Source organism: Mobula birostris, chromosome 8 (genome assembly GCF_030028105.1).
Source record: "Mobula birostris isolate sMobBir1 chromosome 8, sMobBir1.hap1, whole genome shotgun sequence".
NCBI classification, from domain to species: Eukaryota; Metazoa; Chordata; class Chondrichthyes; order Myliobatiformes; family Myliobatidae; genus Mobula; species Mobula birostris.
Genome location: NC_092377.1, coordinates 133,077,950 through 133,095,490, shown reverse-complemented (window position 1 = coordinate 133,095,490; position 17,541 = coordinate 133,077,950). Strand labels below are relative to the sequence as shown.

General features: G+C 49.6%; 1 protein-coding gene across 5 annotated transcripts in view; it reads left to right on the top strand.

The window, feature by feature from the left end:
• Nucleotides 1-17,541, top strand: part of LOC140201721 (uncharacterized) — a 191,358-nt gene that overhangs the window by 12,769 nt on the left and 161,048 nt on the right. For all 5 annotated transcript variants that reach the window (XM_072266281.1, XM_072266287.1, XM_072266290.1 and 2 more), the window contains exon 3: nt 5,861-6,166. In XM_072266281.1, the coding sequence (XP_072122382.1) occupies nt 5,861-6,166 (306 nt within the window). The remainder of the gene's footprint in view (nt 1-5,860; nt 6,167-17,541) is intronic.

The window sequence follows — 17,541 nt, the reverse complement described above, 5'->3', positions numbered from 1 at the left end:
AACACTACTACTCACTGGCAGTCAACCAGACAACAAATATCTGTCCTGTAATAACACGGGCTTTTAAATTGGTAGCAGCCTCATGTGTGGCACCTTGTCAAAAGCCTTCTGAAAGTCCAAATGTACAAAATCCACTGCATCGCCTGACAATTCTACTTGTAATCTCCTCAAAGAATTCCAACAGGTTCACCAGCCAATATTTTCCTTTCAGGAAACCACGCTGATTTTGTCCTATTTTGTCCGAGGTCACCAAGTACTCCATAACCTCATCCTTAAAAAAATGATTCCAACATCTTCCCAGCTACTGAGTTCAGACTAGCTGGTCTATAATTTCCTTTCTGCCGCCTTCCTCCTTCCTTGACGGGTGGGGCAACATTTGCAACTTTCCACTCCTCCCATTCCTCTTGCTCCCTGCCAGAGTCCAATGATTTTTGAAAGATTATTGCTAATGCTTCCATAATCTCTAGCGCTACCTCTTTTAAAACCCGAGGAACCTCTGTTCCACGTGACTTCTGCACCTTTAGGTCTTTCAGCTCTTTGAGCACCTACTCCCTTGTAATAATAACTGCACCCTCTTCTCTTTCTTCACACACTACATCAGGCATAATACTATTGTGTTCCACAATGAAGACTGATGCCAAATACTTAATTACTTCATCTGAAACCTCCTTGTTTCCCCGCCATTATTTCTCCAGCGTCATCTTCTAGCCGTCCTACTATATATCTGCACTCATCTCTTTTATTCTTTACATACTTGAAAAAGCTTTTAATATTTTCTTCGATAATATTTGTTAGCTTGCTTTCATATTTCATCTTTTCCCTTCGAATTAATCTTTTAGTTGCTCTCTGTAGGATTTAAAAGCTTCCCAATCGTCTATCTTCCCACTAATCTTGGCTTTGTTTTATGGTCTCTCTTAGGTTTTTACGTCAGCTTTGACTTCCCTTGTCAGCCACGGCTGTACTATTTTGCCATTTGAGTATTTCTTTGTTTTCGGATTTCATCTGTCCTGTACCCTCATCATTTTCCTAGAAACTCATGACATTGCTGCTCTGCTGTCATCCCTGCTAGCCGCTCCTTCCAATTTACTTTGGCCATCGCCTTTTCATACCACTGTGATTTCCTTTACTCCGCTGAAATTCTGCTAAGTCAGACTTTACTTTCTTCCAATCGAATTTCAAATTGAACTCAGTTGCATTGTGATCATCGACTCCTAAGGACTCTTTTACTTTAAGTTCCATAATCGCATAATACCCGTTCGGTATAGCTGATCCCTGAGTAGGTTCAATGGCAAGCTGCGATAAAAAGCCATCTAGCAAGTATTCAACAAAGTCACTATCTGGAGAGTCAATACCACCCTGATCTTCCCAATCGACCTGCCATTTAAACTCCGCCATGACCACCAGAACATTGCCCTTTTTGCAAGCCTTTTCCATTTCCAGCTACTGTTGGGAGGCCTCTATATAACAGCCTTAAGGGTCCTTTTACCCTTGCTTTTTCTAAACTCAACCCACAAGGATTCATTATCTTCTGAACCTATGTCACATTTTCCCACAAATTTTATGCCAGTCTTTACCAACCACTCCCTCTCCCTGCTCCCCTATCCCTCCGATACAACGTGCAACAAGACATTCAGAACCCATCTGCAACCATTCTTCAGCCACGATTCAGTGATGGCCAAAAGTGAAATTATGCAACAAGGTCATCCACTTTATTTCTTATACTCCGTAGTTTAAGATATAACACTTGGAGTGCTGTATTTGCATGTTGCATCCCTAATATACTAATACTCACCGTGCTGGCTGCAATTTTGTCCTATTACCTGCCTGCTCTTCCTGACAGTCTGACTGCACGCTATCTTTGCTTTTTTACCATCCATCGTATCCAGAGGTCCTTCATTCCGGATCCCACACACCTACCAAATTAATTTTAAACACTCCCCCGCCCCACCAACAGCTCTGAGAAACCTACCCGCGAGACAACTGGTCCCCGTCAGGTGCAGATGCAACCCGTCACTTTTGTACAGGTCAAACCTCCCCCAGCAGAGATACCAATGATCAAAGAAACTGAAGCCCTGCCCCATGCACCAGTTTCTCAGCCATGCATTTATCTGCCAGATAATCCTGTGCCTGTCCTCACTGGCACATGGCACAGTTATCAATCTAGAATTTACTATCCGGGAGGTCCTGCATCTCAGCTTTCTACCTAGCTCTCTGAATTCTGTCTTCAGGATCTCATTGCTTTTCCTTCCAATGTCATTGGCACCAATATCCACCAAGACATCTGGCTGCTCTCCCTCTCTCTCTAAAAAGCTATGGATGCGATCCGAGATGTCTCTGACCCTGGAACCTGAGAGGCAACATACCATCCGGTCTGCCGTTCACGTCCACAGAATCTGCTGTCCGTTCCACTGACTAATGAGTTCCCTATCACCACCTCTCAACGCTTCTCCCGCTTTCCTTCTGCACCACCGACCCATGCTCACTGCCAGTAACCTGGTCTCCGTGGCATTTCCCTGGGAGATCATCCCCCACAACAGTATCCAAAATGCTACTGTTATTGAGGGCAGTATCCACAGTGGTGTACTGCGCTAACTGCCGACTCAAATTTCCATTTTTGCTGACAGTCACCCAGCTACTCCCCTCCTGCAATTTCGGGGTGACTACTTCCCTCTAACTCTGACCGATTATCTCGTCGCTGTCCCATACACGCTGAAAGTCATCCAGCTGATCCTCCAGATCCCTAACACGGTCTTCAAGGAGCTGCAGCTGGATTCGCTTCATGCAATCTCCAACATCTGGCATGAACAACACAAAACGCCAAACAAATGGGAATCTTAACTGAAGCTTAAACAGACCCAATGCCTCTTTCGAGCCGAAACCTCCTTTGAGCAAGAGCCAGACACTCCTACTCTCACCACTAGCCTACTCCCAGCAATGGCCACTCCACTTGTCCCTTTTCTACTTTTATTTAATTAGCGGTGTTCTGCTCACACCGCTGATTCGACCTCCGGAATCTCGAAACGCTCGCGGACCTCTACAGTTAAACAAGTGTGGCCGACCTGCGACAAATCTCGTCGCTGCGCTCTGCTCACGCCGCTGATTGGGCCTCCGGAATTCCTATTTAGAAATATAAGTCTATTACCTTTACTGTTTCGATGAAGCTACACCGAAGGTTGGGGTAGCAATGCCTTATGTCCTGTCTAGGTAGCCTCCATCCTGGTGGCACGAACATCCATTTCTGAAACTCATCCCCGGCGCCCCCTCCACCCTTTTCCTATCACCTTTACTCTCAACTTATCACCTTGCCTGCGAATCACCTCTCTCTGATGCTTCTCCCCCTTTTCTTTTTCCATTGTCTTCTGTCCTCTCCTACAAGATTCCCCCTTCTCCAGCCCTGTATCCCTTTCACCAACTTCCCAGCTCTTTATTTCACCTCAACCCACCCCCACTCTCGGTTTCACCTATGCGTTTATCTCTCCTCTCTCCCCACCTTCTAACTCGAACTCATTTTTTTCTCGAGTCCTGCTGAAGGGTCTCGGCCAGAAAAGACGGTTTGTATTAATTTCCATAGATGCCTCCTAGCCTGCTCCGTTGCTCTGGCATTTTGTATGTTTTGCTTGGATTTCCAGCATCTGCAGATTCTCTCTTGTTTGTGATAGCATCCTAGTAAACCGTTTCTACGCAATTTGTAAAACCTACACACATTCCTGTAATGGTGTTAACAGAACTAAAGCAATACTCCAAGTGCAACCTAAATAAAGCTTTAAAGGCTTCAATATTTGTAAAGCTAGACGGGGTCATGAGAAGGCCTTGGTGAGCAGGATTAAGGAAACCACCAAGGCATTTTACAAGTATATGAAGAGCAAGAAAATGAACCGTGTGAGAATAGAACCAATCAGGTGCTATAGTGGAAACATGTGCATGGACTTGGAGAGGTAGCAAGAGGTTTTTTAGTGAATACTTTGCTTCGGTATTCACCAGAGAAAAGAACCTTGGCAGTTGTGAGGGTGACCTACAGCGGTGTGAAACGCTTGATCATATAGACATGAAGAAAGAACGTGCTGGAACTTTTGAAATCATTAAGTTAGATAAGTCGCTGGATCGGAAGAGAGATACCCCAGGCTACTGTGGGAAGCGAGGGAAGAGATTGCTGCGCCTCTGGCGATGATCCACTGGAGAAGTACCGGAGGATTGAAGGGTTGCAAATGTGGTTCCCTTGCTCTAGAAAGGGAGTAGAGATAATTCAGGAAGTTATGGACCAGTGAGTCTTAATTCAGTGGTGGGCAAATTGTTGGAGAATATCCTGAGAGGCAGGATTTATGAGCATTTCGAGAGATATGATCTGATTAGGAATAGTCAGAGGTTACAACGCGACGTCGATAGGATGCAGAACTGGGCTAAGAAGTGGCAGATGGAGTTCAACCCGGATAAGTGTGAAGTGATTCATTTCAGAAGGTGAAATCTGAGGACAGAATATAACATTAATGGTAAGAATCTTGGCAGTGTGGAGGATCAGCTGAATTTTGGTGTCCGTGTCCATAGAACACTCAAAGCAGCCACGCAAGTTGACATTGCTGTTAACAAGGTGTATGGTGCGTTGGCATTCGTCAGTTGCGCGATTGAATTCAAGAGCCGTGAGGAAATGTTACAGCTGTGTAAGACCTAGATCAGACCCCACCTGGACTAATGTGTTCAGTTGTGATCACCCCACTACAAGAAGGGTGTGGATACTATAGAGAGAGTGCAGAGGAGATTTACAAGTATGTTTGAAAACGTAAACACAAGGAATTCAGCAGATGCTGGAAATTCAAACAACACGTATCAAAACTGCTGGTGAACGCAGCAGGCCAGGCAGCATCTCTAGGAAGAGGTACAGTCGACGTTTCGTGCCGAGACCCTTCGTCAGGACTAACTGAAGGAAGACCTAGTACGAGATTTGAAAGTGAGAGGGGGAGGGGGAGATCCAAAATGATAGGAGAAGACAGGAGGGGGAGGGATGGAGACAAGAGCTGGACAGGTGATTGGCAAAAGGGGTATGAGAGGATCATGGGACAGAAGGCCCAGGGAGAAGGAAAAGGGGGAGGGGGAAAACCCAGAGGATAGGCAAGGGGTATAGTCAGAAGGACAGAGGGAGAAAAAGGAGAGAGAGAGAGAGAAAAAAAAAGAATGTATATAAATAAATAACGGATGGGGTACGAGGCGAAGGTGGGGCACGAGGCGGAGGTGGGGCATTAGCGGAAGTTTGAGAAGTCAATATTCATGCCATTAGGTTGGAGGCTACCCAGACGGAATATAAGGTGTTGTTCCTCCAACCTGAGTGTGGCTTCATCTTTACAGTAGAGGAGGCCGTGGATAAACATATCAGAATGGGAATGGGACGTGGAATTAAAATGTGTGGCCACTGGACGATCCTGCTTTCTCTGGCGGACAGAGAGTAGGTGTTCAGCAAAACGATCTCCCAGTCTGCGTCGGGTCTCGCCAATATATAGAGGGTCACATCGGGAGCACCGGTCGCAGTGTATCACCCCAGCCGACTCACAGGTGAAGTGTCGCCTCACCTGGAAGGACTGTCTGGGGCCCTGAATGGCAGTAAGGGAGGAAGTGTAATGGCATGTGTAGCACTTATACCGCTTACAAGGATAAGTGCCAGGAGGGAGGTCAGTGGGGAGGGATGGGGGGGGTGGGGAACGAATGGACAAGGGAGTCGCGTAGGGAGCGATCCCTGCAGAAAGCAGAGAGAGGTACAAAAGACATCACTAAAGTTTCAGTGATAAAATAGTATCTGTGCGATGGCTGCTGAATTTCTCTGCCTTCATATGACTAAATATTCCAAATCTGGCTTCTTACTTTCGTTTCACAGTATCTGCAACCCCAGAAAACGCGATTCTTGAGGGAGCCACGGTGCAGCTGATGTTAGAATCATCCGATATTTCCTATTTTCACAATATGACATGGAGCGTTCCCAGCAATAGCGTAACAGGGAAAGGAATTGAAATTTCTTGGAGTCTAAATAATGAAAAGATAAGCAAAAACTCGCATTTCGAGTTCGATTACAGAAGTTTAAACATCAGCCGGTTTCGCTCGAAGGATACGGGGCACTACGTCTACACTGTGAAACGCAGCAAAGGAAGTTCGGCATTTTACAGCATCTCACTTCAAATAGCAGGTTAGTCTTCATCCTGAACAGAGTAAGTTGACATCAATATGACACTAGTTTCACTTTTCGAACAGGCCGCTTGATGAGAACATTTATCCGCGGAGCTGAGTTACCGGACGATTTCTTTAATCACATATCATTGCCGATCGTTCAGCTGTACTCTTTTCCCACCTTCAAAGGATAAGAGCCGGGGCCCCAGATAACCGCACAGAACGCCAGACGGTGGCCGTTCTCGGCCCTCCACAAGCTGAATGGTCTACATTACGATGTTTCTTGGGATATTATTGAGATGAAATGTTTGGTATCTATTCAGCTATCGACAGAGACAAGGAACATTTTTGTCTTTACTTTCAGTAGCTTCTGGTGGCATAGGAAAAGTGCTATTGTATTGAAAGGGTTCACACGGAATACGAGACCTGAATGGAAAGGTAGTGTAACGTTCCGTTATATTGGCGTGTATATCTAGGGGAAATCCCGCCCAGCACCTGCTTCAACACTCCCCTCAGGGTCAGTCGCAGCCCGAATCAATCCCAAACATCAATCATCAGCCAGCACACCCAGTAAATTTTAACAAGTGCACTTTATAGATATTACTAATTCTATGACATTAATATGAATTTGATACAGAGAGGAAATTAATGGGAAAAAAGGCGCCAGATCTTATCAAAGACCAAGTTCTTCGCGCGCTATCGTTGGAGCTAAATCGAATCTGGACGTCCACCCGAATTCTGTCGACTCCCGGCTCGGGACCACCCGGAGTGATCGACCGGAGCCTTTCCACACGTCCGCCGTCCTCCCCGTCTCTCTTCCGACCCCCCGTCTCTCCACCGCCCCCCGCCGAAAACCCCCGCACGTCCGCCGTCCTCCCCGTCTCTCCTCCAACTCCCCGCCAAAAACCCCCGCACGTCCGCCGTCCTCCCCGTCTCTCCTCCGACTCCCCGCCAAAACTCAGTCTACAGTCATATCATACAGCATGGTATCCGTAAACAAAACGATACATAACCATTCATTGGCCAATAGAACGCTGCTATTTCACTCTAAAGTAAAACAAACTGCTAGCGCAAACTGTCTTCAACGTTTAACACAACAAAACCACATTCCCCAGATTAACATAACAAAGTCGCCATTTTAACTCTAACAAAAAGAAAGACCCCGTACACTCTCCCCCCACCACAAAAAGTCATGCCCTCATGACGTTACCATAGTTCACCAGTGCTCTTTGTAAAACACAAAAACCAACCCAGATGCATAAAGCAGTGACATAACTTTCCAAGGCAGTAGAGATCACAGCCTGCTCCCCCGGCGCTATATAAGTTAGTCTTTCCGGGGGATGCCTACTCCTCTGAGGCCTCTGTACTTCCTCTGCGGACTCTCCCTGTTCAGACACCCCAGGTGACCCCCCGGGCCTATCTGTCGGGCCTTCCCCCTCACCGGGATCCCTCTGTCCCTGTGAGCCCTCTGGCTCGGGTTCTACCTCCACTCTCTTCTCCCCCAATTCCTGCTGTACTACAGGCGGCTCTGCAACACCCTCCTTCGGTTCCCCTAACTCAGTGATGGAAGGGCCAGGAGTCTCTTCTCCCGGCACCGGGGAATCGGCGAACGGAAGCAGGTACCACAAGTTCGAATCATCATCTTCCGATAACGTATCCCTTCTCGAGGTGGGCGCCGGCCCCGTCTTCTTCGCAGCGGGCTCTTCCTTCGCCCCGCGCCCTTGCAGAGTCTTCGTACTAGGCTTAAGCTCCCATTCGGGCTCTGGGTCCATCTTCACCTCTCGACCCAGAGGCAACAGGTGGTTCCGATGGTGTACCTTGACAGGCCCCTGCCCGCCCTCAGGTCTCACCCGGTAAACAGGGAGATTCGGCATCTGACTCTCCACCACATAGGGGGTGGCTGCCCAACGGTCCGCCAACTTGTGCTTACCCGGTAGTCCTAAATTCCGGATAAGGACTCGGTCTCCCGGCAATAGCTGGACGAACTTTACTTTCTGATCACACCTCTTCTTATTCCGCTGGTTCTGCTTGGTGGCTGCCGCCTCAGCCAACTCGTACGCCCTTTTCAACTCTCTCCTCATATCGGACACGTACTTCAGACATGGCTTCGAAGGTATTTCACCCGCTTCAGTCCCAAAACACAGGATCAATGGGCAACCTCGCTTCCCGTCCGAACATCAGATAGTAGGGCGAGTACCCTGTAGCATCATCGCGAGTACAATTGTAACAATGAACCAAATGGGCAATGTGCTGACTCCACTTACTCTTCTGTCCAATCTCCAAAGTGCCGAGCATGTCCAGCAGGGTCCGGTTAAACCTCTCGGGCTGAGGATCACCCTGCGGGTGATAGGGGGTGGTTCTGGACTTTTCAACCCCAAGCATACCCAGTAATTCGTGGATAAGCCTGCTCTCGAAGTCCCGTCCCTGATCACTGTGGATCCGCCGGGGAAGGCCATAATGAACAAAGTACTTCTCCCATAACACCTTCGCCACTGTAGACGCTTTCTGATCCTTAGTAGGAAAAGCCTGCGCATATCTAGTGTAGTGATCCGTGAGGACCAAGACATTCGCGGTGTTGCTGGTGTCTGGCTCAATAGACAGGAAATCCATATATACCAGGTCCATGGGTCCCGCACTCTGCAAGTGGGACAGAGGAGCCGCCTGCGCAGGCAAGGTCTTCCTCCTGACGCAACGGCTACAGGTCTTACAGTATTCTTCCACCCCCCTCCCCTCATCCGGGGCCAGTAAAACCGGTCCTTGACTAATCCATAGGTCTTCTCTACCCCTAAATGTCCGGAATCATCATGTAGAGCCTGGAGCACAGTCTTCTGATACTTCTCAGGCATGACCAGCTGCCAGCGCCGGGGGTGGTCAGGAGGCAACGTGGCCCGGTACAGGACGTAGTTCTTCAGCTTCAACCGAGGCCACTCCTTCAGTAGTAGGGGAACGGAGACATGCTTCGCCTTCTCCACCTGCCCCATATCACCCTGGCTAACGGCGTGCCAGATCGTGCCAATGCTTGGGTCATCACGCTGAGCCGCCTCCACTTCCTGGGGACTCAACTCCGGCAGCTGCCTGTTCCTCAGAGCAGTCACATTACAGTAAACAGTGGGTAGCGCGTCATCGTCAGCCCCCAGTTGATTTACTGCCCGATCAGTTCCCATCTGTGCTCCTACTTCCCCGTCGCTCCCAACTTGACGCATGGCCTTTACTCCCTGGGCAGGGACACTCTTCCACTCCTCAGCCGTGCCCTACTCGTCGTGCGCCCGACGGCACGGGGCATCTGCATCGATGTTCCGACTCCCCGGGCGGTACTTCAGGCTGAACTCATAGGCAGACAAGGCTGCTAACCACCGGTGCCCAGTAGCGTCCAGCTTCGCCGAGGTCAGGATATAAGTGAGGGGGTTGTTGTCAGTTCTCACCTCAAACTGGGCCCCGTATAGGTAGTCACTCAACTTGTCCACCACCGCCTATTTCAACGCCAAGAACTCCAGCTTGTGAGTGGGAGAGTTTCTCTCAGATGGCGACAAGCTCCGACTGACAAACGCCACCGGCCTCAATCCGTTGCCCTGTTCCTGGTACAGAACAGCGCCCAGACCCTCGTGACTGGCATCAGTGTGTAGAACATACGGCTTCCGGGGATCAGCAAACGCCAACACCGGGGCCTGTGTCAGCGCCCTTTTCAGAGATTGGACGCCTCCTCACATTGAGCATCCCACCTCAATCCAAAAGGCTCCCCCGGGTTCAACTATCCTCCTCCCTCCAGCCCTCGGTCTTCCTTCCACTTCCTCCCCACAGGTAGATAGCCACACAGCAGATGGTTCAATGGATGACTCATTTTCGCATATCCTTTCACGAATCGCCGGTAATATCCGAAAAACCCCAAAAACGAGCGTAATACGCTCACCTTCTGAGGTCTCGGCCAGGTGGTTACTGCGGCTATCTTACCCTCATCAGTGGCCACTCCATTTCGCGAGATTATGTGCCCGACATAACTGACCGACGTCTTGCAGAACTGACATTTATCCAGGGAAAGTTTTAACCCTTCCTCCTTCAGCTGACTCAGCACCTTCAGCAGCCGCTCCAACGTAGCGGCTACTTTGGAGCTACGTTGTTCCTCCAACGTAGATCCAAACACTATCAGGTCGTCCAGGTACACCAATACCTCCAGCAGGTTCATATCCCCCACTGTCCTCACCATGAGCCGCTGAAAGGTGGCTGGGGCCCCCGAGATGCCTTGGGGCATTCGTTCGAACTGGAAAAATCCAAAGGGGCAGATAAAGTCCGTCTTCTCTTTATCAGTCTCACTCATCGGAATCTGGTAATACCCACTCCGCAAATCCAATACGCTGAACCACTGTGCACCACTCAGACAGGCCAAGGCATCTTCCACCCTCGGGACCGTATATTGGTCGGGAACAGTGCGGCGGTTCAGGGTCCTGTAGTCCACGCACATGCGTACCTTCCCATTTTGCTTCCTTGCCACCACTATGGGTGACGCATAGGTGCTTCGGGACTCCGCGATAATCCTGCATCTTTCAACTGCCGCAGGTGCTGCCGCACATCTCCCACATCTGCTGGGGCCAACCGCCGCGACCTCTCCCTAAACGGGGTGTCATTTGTTACCCGAATGGTGTGCCGAGTGCTCTTGGAACACCCTACATCAAACTCGCCCTGAGAAAAGACATGCCCTAGCTTCAGCATCTTCTCCACCAGCCTGCTCTTATACGCCGGCGGTACAGGGGAGTTTTCAAAATTAAAGGCCTCCTCGGTCAGCCTCCCCCCGTTTCCCAATATTTTTCCTCTAGTGGGCTTCACGGGAGCGCTGGACATCACCGTCACCGGGATCAAGTGCGCGAGGGGCATCCCGCGCTTAAAGGTGATCTCCCGCTCCGTTGTGTTACTTACCATCAGCCCCATCCGCCGTGCCTGAACAGCTGAGGGCCTCTGCAATTCAGGTCTCACCAGCGCCCCAGCCGGGAACCAGGACTCCCTTTCCAGGTCGTCGGGGCCGTCTACTAGCAGGGCCTCGCCCGCCGGTACTCCGGGGAATCTGGGGGTCCCCATCACTAATGCCGCCTCCCCTGGCCGTATCACCTTAGGCCTCGCCTGAGTGCACCACACCGTCCCTCGTTTGCACTCAAGATCCAGCCCCTGGGGATCACTCACTCCTTCGTACACCGCTCGGAACACGGGGTGTACCGAGAGGGTCTCCAGAAAGTTCTCCCCCGCCTTCTTCTTACAGGCTCCCAAGAGCCGTCGCACCAGAGGGGAGTTAGTCCCCACTAGCAGGGCAGCACCACCGGTTTCCACCGGGTCCGGACAGACCAACACCAGCGTCTCAAAGGCTTCCGACACTCCCACATCTCCGTCTGAAAATTCCAATCTCACTGACAAGTACCCATCGTACGGGTAATCACCATCACTTATGCCCCAAATCTCCAATGCATTAAACGGAGTTACTGACAAATGCTTCAGATATTTGTTGTAGAACGACCGGTACAGTAAGGTAACCTGCGATCCGGTGTCAAGGATTGCTTTCGCAAAGATTCCCTCTATCCGTAGTGACACGCTGGAACGGGGTCCCACCAGTCCATCCGGAATTTGGGCTTGTTATTTCTGGGGTTCCATTGCTGTTTTCTGGGAACGTGTTCCTCCCGGGACTCCAGTCCGTTCCCTCACTGAGCCTCTCCTAAGTTTCCCGACACCTCTCCTTTTTTGGTGGCCCAGGGTCCCTCGGCCCGCCCCCCCCCCCCCCCCCCGGCGCATCTCGTCTCTCACAATCCCTCCGCAAGTGACCCGCTTCCCCACAGCGGCAGCACAGCCCCGGCCACTCACATTCCCGCCGGAAATGCCCCTCTCTCCAACAGTTATAGCACCCGCTACCCGCCGCCTCTCTCCTCCCGATACGCCCCCCCCCCGGGGACCCCTTGGAATTCTCTGATCTCACCCCGGCTACCACCTCCTGAACCGCTGAAGACCGTCCCCGGGAGTCCGAGCCCCCTGGTCGCCCCGAAGCACTCTCCTCGGCCCGTACCTCTCTAATCAGCTGTCCGAATGATGGAGGGGTCTCCACTTAAATGACTGCCTTACACTCCAAGCCACCCTGTCATCCTCCCGGGAACCTCCACATATCTGACTCATTCTTAACTTCGCCATTTCATCCGTCCTCACTACCCCTCGTCGCAGCAACCCCGTAAGCTTTCCTTCCAGCCGGAAAACATATTCTGAGAGCTTTTCCCCTCTTCTCTGCCCCATCTCTTGAAACTCCGCTAAATGTTGCCAGGAATCTCCTGACAGTCCAAAAACTTCCTCCAAATCGTCCAAACACTCCAACAGGGAAGCCGAAGGGCGTTCCGCTCTCAAATCGCGGACCACACGGGCCGCCCCGCCCCTTAAGCTTTCCACCAATCGTTGTCTCTTTTCCTCATCCGAAACTGGCCACACCTCTAACAACTGGGATGTATCTTCAACCCATGTCTCATATTCGTCCTCCCCTTCCGGGGTGGGTCTGGCTCCCGAGAAAATTCTCAGCTTCGGGCGGTTCCCCTCAACCCTTCTCGCCAGGGAGGTAATGGCAGCCGCTAACTCGGCAGTCTCATCACGTCCATGGGGGCGGGGCCTGGCCAAACCTTCCCACTCCACACCTCCACCCCCTGCTACGGGCACCCCCCCCGCCCCCGGGACCTCATCTAGCTCCTCCTCCGGCACCACCTCACTTGCGTCCTCTGGGAGGGTGTGGAGACCCCACGGCCCTGCCTCTCCCGGGGCGTGGACTGTCGCTGGTAGTTCTAAAGTCGTGACGTCGGCACTCGTCCGCACCAACATCCATCTGGCCTCCAGTTCTTTCCCACCCCTTCTAGCTATAAATTCTACCTGCTCGATACCTTTAATCAGACTCAACCCTCGCACCAGTACATCTGCCGGAATGCGATAATCGACCCCATTTTACACGCACGCATGATTCACCGGTACCTCCTCCCATTCACACCAATTTACAATCTTATCTCGATCCATCTTCACACCACTTAACGCGACAACTAGTACAACTTTACCGAAAGTCCAAATCCAGGACGGTAGCCCCCACTTGTAACGTTCCGTTATATTGGCTCGTGTATGTCTAGGGGAAATCCCGCCCAGCACCTGCCTCCACACTCCCCTCAGGGTCAGTCGCCGCCCGAATGAATCCCAAACATCAATCATCAGCCAGCACACCCAGTAAATTTTAACAAGTACACTTTATAGATATTACTAATTCTATGACATTAATATGAATTTGATACACAGAGGAAAGTAATGAAAAAAAAGGCGCCAACACTTATTAAAGTCCAAGTTCTTCGTGCGCTATCGTTGGAGCTCAATTCGACTTAGACGACCACCCGAATTCTGTCGACTCACGGCTCGGGACCACCCAGAGTGATTGACCGGAGCCTTTCCACACGTCCGCCGTCCTCCCTGTCTCTCTTCCGACTCCCCGTCAAACACCCCCGCACGTCCACCGTCCTCCTCGTCTCTCCTCCGACTCCCCGCCAAAAACCCCCGCACATCCACCGTCCTCCTCGTCTCTCCACCGACTTCCCGTCAAAAACCCCGTCTACCGTCCTCCCCGTCTCTCCTCCGACTCCCCGTCTCTCCTCCGACTCCCAGTCAAAAACCCCGTCCACCGTCCTCCCCGCCTCTCCTCCGACTCCCCACCAAAATCCCGTCCACCGTCCTCCTCGTCTCTCCCCCGACTCCCCCCAAAACTCAGTCTACAGTCATATCATACAGCATGGTATCCGAAAACAAAACGATACGTAACCACCCATTGGCTAATAGAACGCTGGTAAAGCTCTAAAGTAAAACAAACTGCTAGCGCAAACTATCTTCAACGTTTAACACAACAAAGCCGCATTCCCCAGATTAACATAACCAAGTCGTCATTTTAACTCAAACAAAAAGAAAGACCTCGTACAATAGGTTAAGCCAAGACACACACTCAAAATGCTGGAGGAAATCAGCAGGCCAGACAACATTCATGGAAAGAGTACAGCCGACGTTGCGGGCCGAGATCCTTCAGCAGGTCTGGAGAAAATAAGTTGAAGAGTAGAGTTAAAGGGTGTGGGGAGGGGAGGAAGAAACACAAGGTGATAGATGAAACTGGGAGGGAAGGAGTAAAGTAACGAGCTGGGAATTTGATTGCCGAAAGGGATACAGGGCTGGAGAATTAGGAGTGTGAGCGGAACTCCATGTAAAAAAGGAAAGGGGGAGGAGCACCAGAGAGATCAAATGGGAAGGCAAGGAGATAAGGCGAGAGAGGGAAAAGGGGATGGGGAATTGTGAAGCGGGGGGGGGCTTATTACCATAAGTTCGAGAAACTGATGTTCATGCCATCAGGCTGGAGGCTACCCCGACAGAAGATAAGGTGCTGTTCCTTCAACCTGAATGTGGCCTCAGCAGGACAGTGGCTTTGAGTGTACTATGGACACGGACTCCAAGATCTCTCAAATCTCCTGCACTGTCAAGAGTCTTACCATTAATATAATATTCTGTCTTCAAATTTGACCTACTAAAATGAACAACTTCACACTTATCTGGGTTGAAGTCCATCTACCACTTAGCAGCCCGGTTTTGAATCCTATCGATGTCGTGCTGTAACCTCTGACAACCCGCCAGACTATCCACAACAGGGCCAACTTTTGTGTCATCAGCAAAGTTACTAACCCACCCTTATACTTCTTATACTTCATTTATAAAAATTACAAAGAGGAGGGGTCCCAGAACAGATCCCTGCGGAACACCACTGGTCACCGACCTCCATGCAGAATACGAACCATCTATAACCACCCTTTGCCTTCTGTGGGCAAGTCAATTCTGGATCCACAAAGGAAAGTCTCCTTGGATCCTATGGCTCCCGACTTTTGGAAGAAGCCTAGCATAAGGAACCTTATCAAATGCCTTACTGAACTCCATATCCACTATATCCAGTGCTCTATCTTCATCAATGTGTTTTGTTACATCCTCAAAGATTTCAATCAGGCTCTTAAGGCACGACCTGTCCTTAACAAAGCCATGCTGACTATCAGTAAACGGATTATATCTCTCCAATGCTCATAAATCTTGCCTCTCAGGTTCTTCTCCAATTTATGCTTCCAAGTTCCTGCTTGATAGCTTCATATTTCCCCTTACTACAATTAAACGTTTTCCTAACTTGTCTGTTCCTAGCCGTCTCCAATGCTGTCGTGAAGGAGATAGAATTATAATCATTATCTCCAAAATGCTCCCCTACTGACGCCTGACCTGGTTAATTTCCCAAAAGCAGATCAAGTACAGCCTCTCCCCTTGTAGGCTTATTGACATATTGTGTCAAGAAACCTTCTTGAATGCACCTAAAAAACGCCACCCCATCTAAACTCCTTGTGCTAAGGTGATGCCAATCAATATTAGGAAGGTTAAAATCTCTCATCACAACTACTCTATTATTATTGCACCGTTCCAGAATCTGCCTCCCTATCTGACCCTCGATGCCCCTGTTACTATTGGGTGTGGGGTCTATAAAAACACCCGGTAGAGGTATTGCTCCCTTTCCCGTTTCTGACTTCCACCCACACTGCCTCTGTAGACCATCCCTCCATGACATCCTCCTTTTCTGCAGCCGTGAAGCTATCCATAATTAGCATTTCCACACCCCACCTCTCTGTTCTTTTTGAAACATCTAAAGCCTGGCACACTTGGCAGCCATTCCTCCTCCTGAGACATCCAAATGCTTGCAATGGCCGCAAAGTCATAGTTCCACGTACTGATCTACACTCTAAGTTCATCCGCCTTGTTTATGATACTTCTTGCATTAAAATAAACACATCTTAAACCATCAGCCAGAGTCCATCTTTGCTCTAACATCTGCCTATCCTTCCTCACAAACTCCATGCAAGCTGTCTCTACTTGTGCTCCAATCTCCCATCCTCTGTCCCCTCACTTTGTTTCCCACCCCAATGCAAAGCTAGTTTGAACCATCTCAACAGCATTAGCAGACCTCTCCGCTGGGATATTGGTCCCCCTCGGTTTCAAATGCATCCCATCCTGTTTGTGTAGGTCACTCCTCTTCAGAAGAGGTCCTAATGACCCAAATATTCGAATCCGTGAACCCTGCTCCAATCATTCAGCCAGGCATTTATCATCCACTTCATTCTATTGCTGTATTTAATGTCTCGTGGCACAGACAACAATCCCGAGATGACTACCGTTGAGTTCCTGCTTCTCAGTTTCCTTCCTAACTCCTTGTATTCTGCTTTTACGACCTCCACCTTTTTTCTACCTATGTCGTTGGTACCAATATGTACCACGACCTTTGGGTGCTCGCACTCCCATTTCAGACTCCTCCCTACCTTTCTTTCTTCCATGGACTTCTGTCCTTTTCTCTCAGACTTCCCTTTCTCCAGCCCTGTATCTTCTTCACCAACTAATTTCCCAGCTCTTTATATCACAACAACTCCTCCCAGTTTCACCTATCACCTTGTGTTTCTTCCTCCCCTTCCGCACCTTTGAACTCTGCTCCTCATCTTTTTTTTTCTCCAGTCATGCTGATGGGTCTGGGTCCGAAACATCGACTGTAGTATTTTCCATAGATGTTGCCTGGCCTGCTGAGTTCCTCCAGTATTTTGTGTGCGTTGCTTGGATTTCCAGTATCTGCTGATTTTCTTTTTTTTTTTTTTGTGATACGTTAAGCCACGCGGGTGTTTATTGTTTATTTTTGAATCAGGGAAGAGAGATGTAATTTTATGTGTAACCCTGCTGAGTGCAAATAGAAAGTACCCATCTGCCTTAGCAGAGCGATCAAAATTGTGGTCACGGATTTAAAATAGTTGGTAAAATGATTGGAGGACATATGAGGAAAACATTTTCTGAGTTAGAATGTGTTCCGCGTCATCACCGTCAGAAAGAGGAATAGAGGCAGAGACCCTTAATTTTGGCATGTTCGGATATGCACTCGGAAGGTAGTGACTTGCAGAGATGCGTACATAACCTACATAACCTGTGTTGGAAGGTGTGTTTCGGTTGGGAAATTCTTTTTTTTTTTTTTTTGGCTTAGCTAGAATGAGGTGAAATATATCAGTCACTGTTATAAAAGAAATGAACTGCCGGAGATTCATCAGATCGAGATATATTTGGACAGAGGAGCAGGAATTGTTGACGTTGTGTGTCGTGGAAGTGCTTCAGGGCCAACAGGGAAGATAACTACAGTGGATAGGGAAAAGGCTGAGACAGGAGAGGAGTGAAGGCAAGTTGACAGAGAACTTCGTGTCAGGTCTTTTCTACGACGCTATCGTATTGTGGCCGAAGTGCAGTATTCAATGCTGCATTGTTCTTTCGCTTGGTGCAGTCGGAGTACAACTGAAACTCCCTTTCTGTCTTATC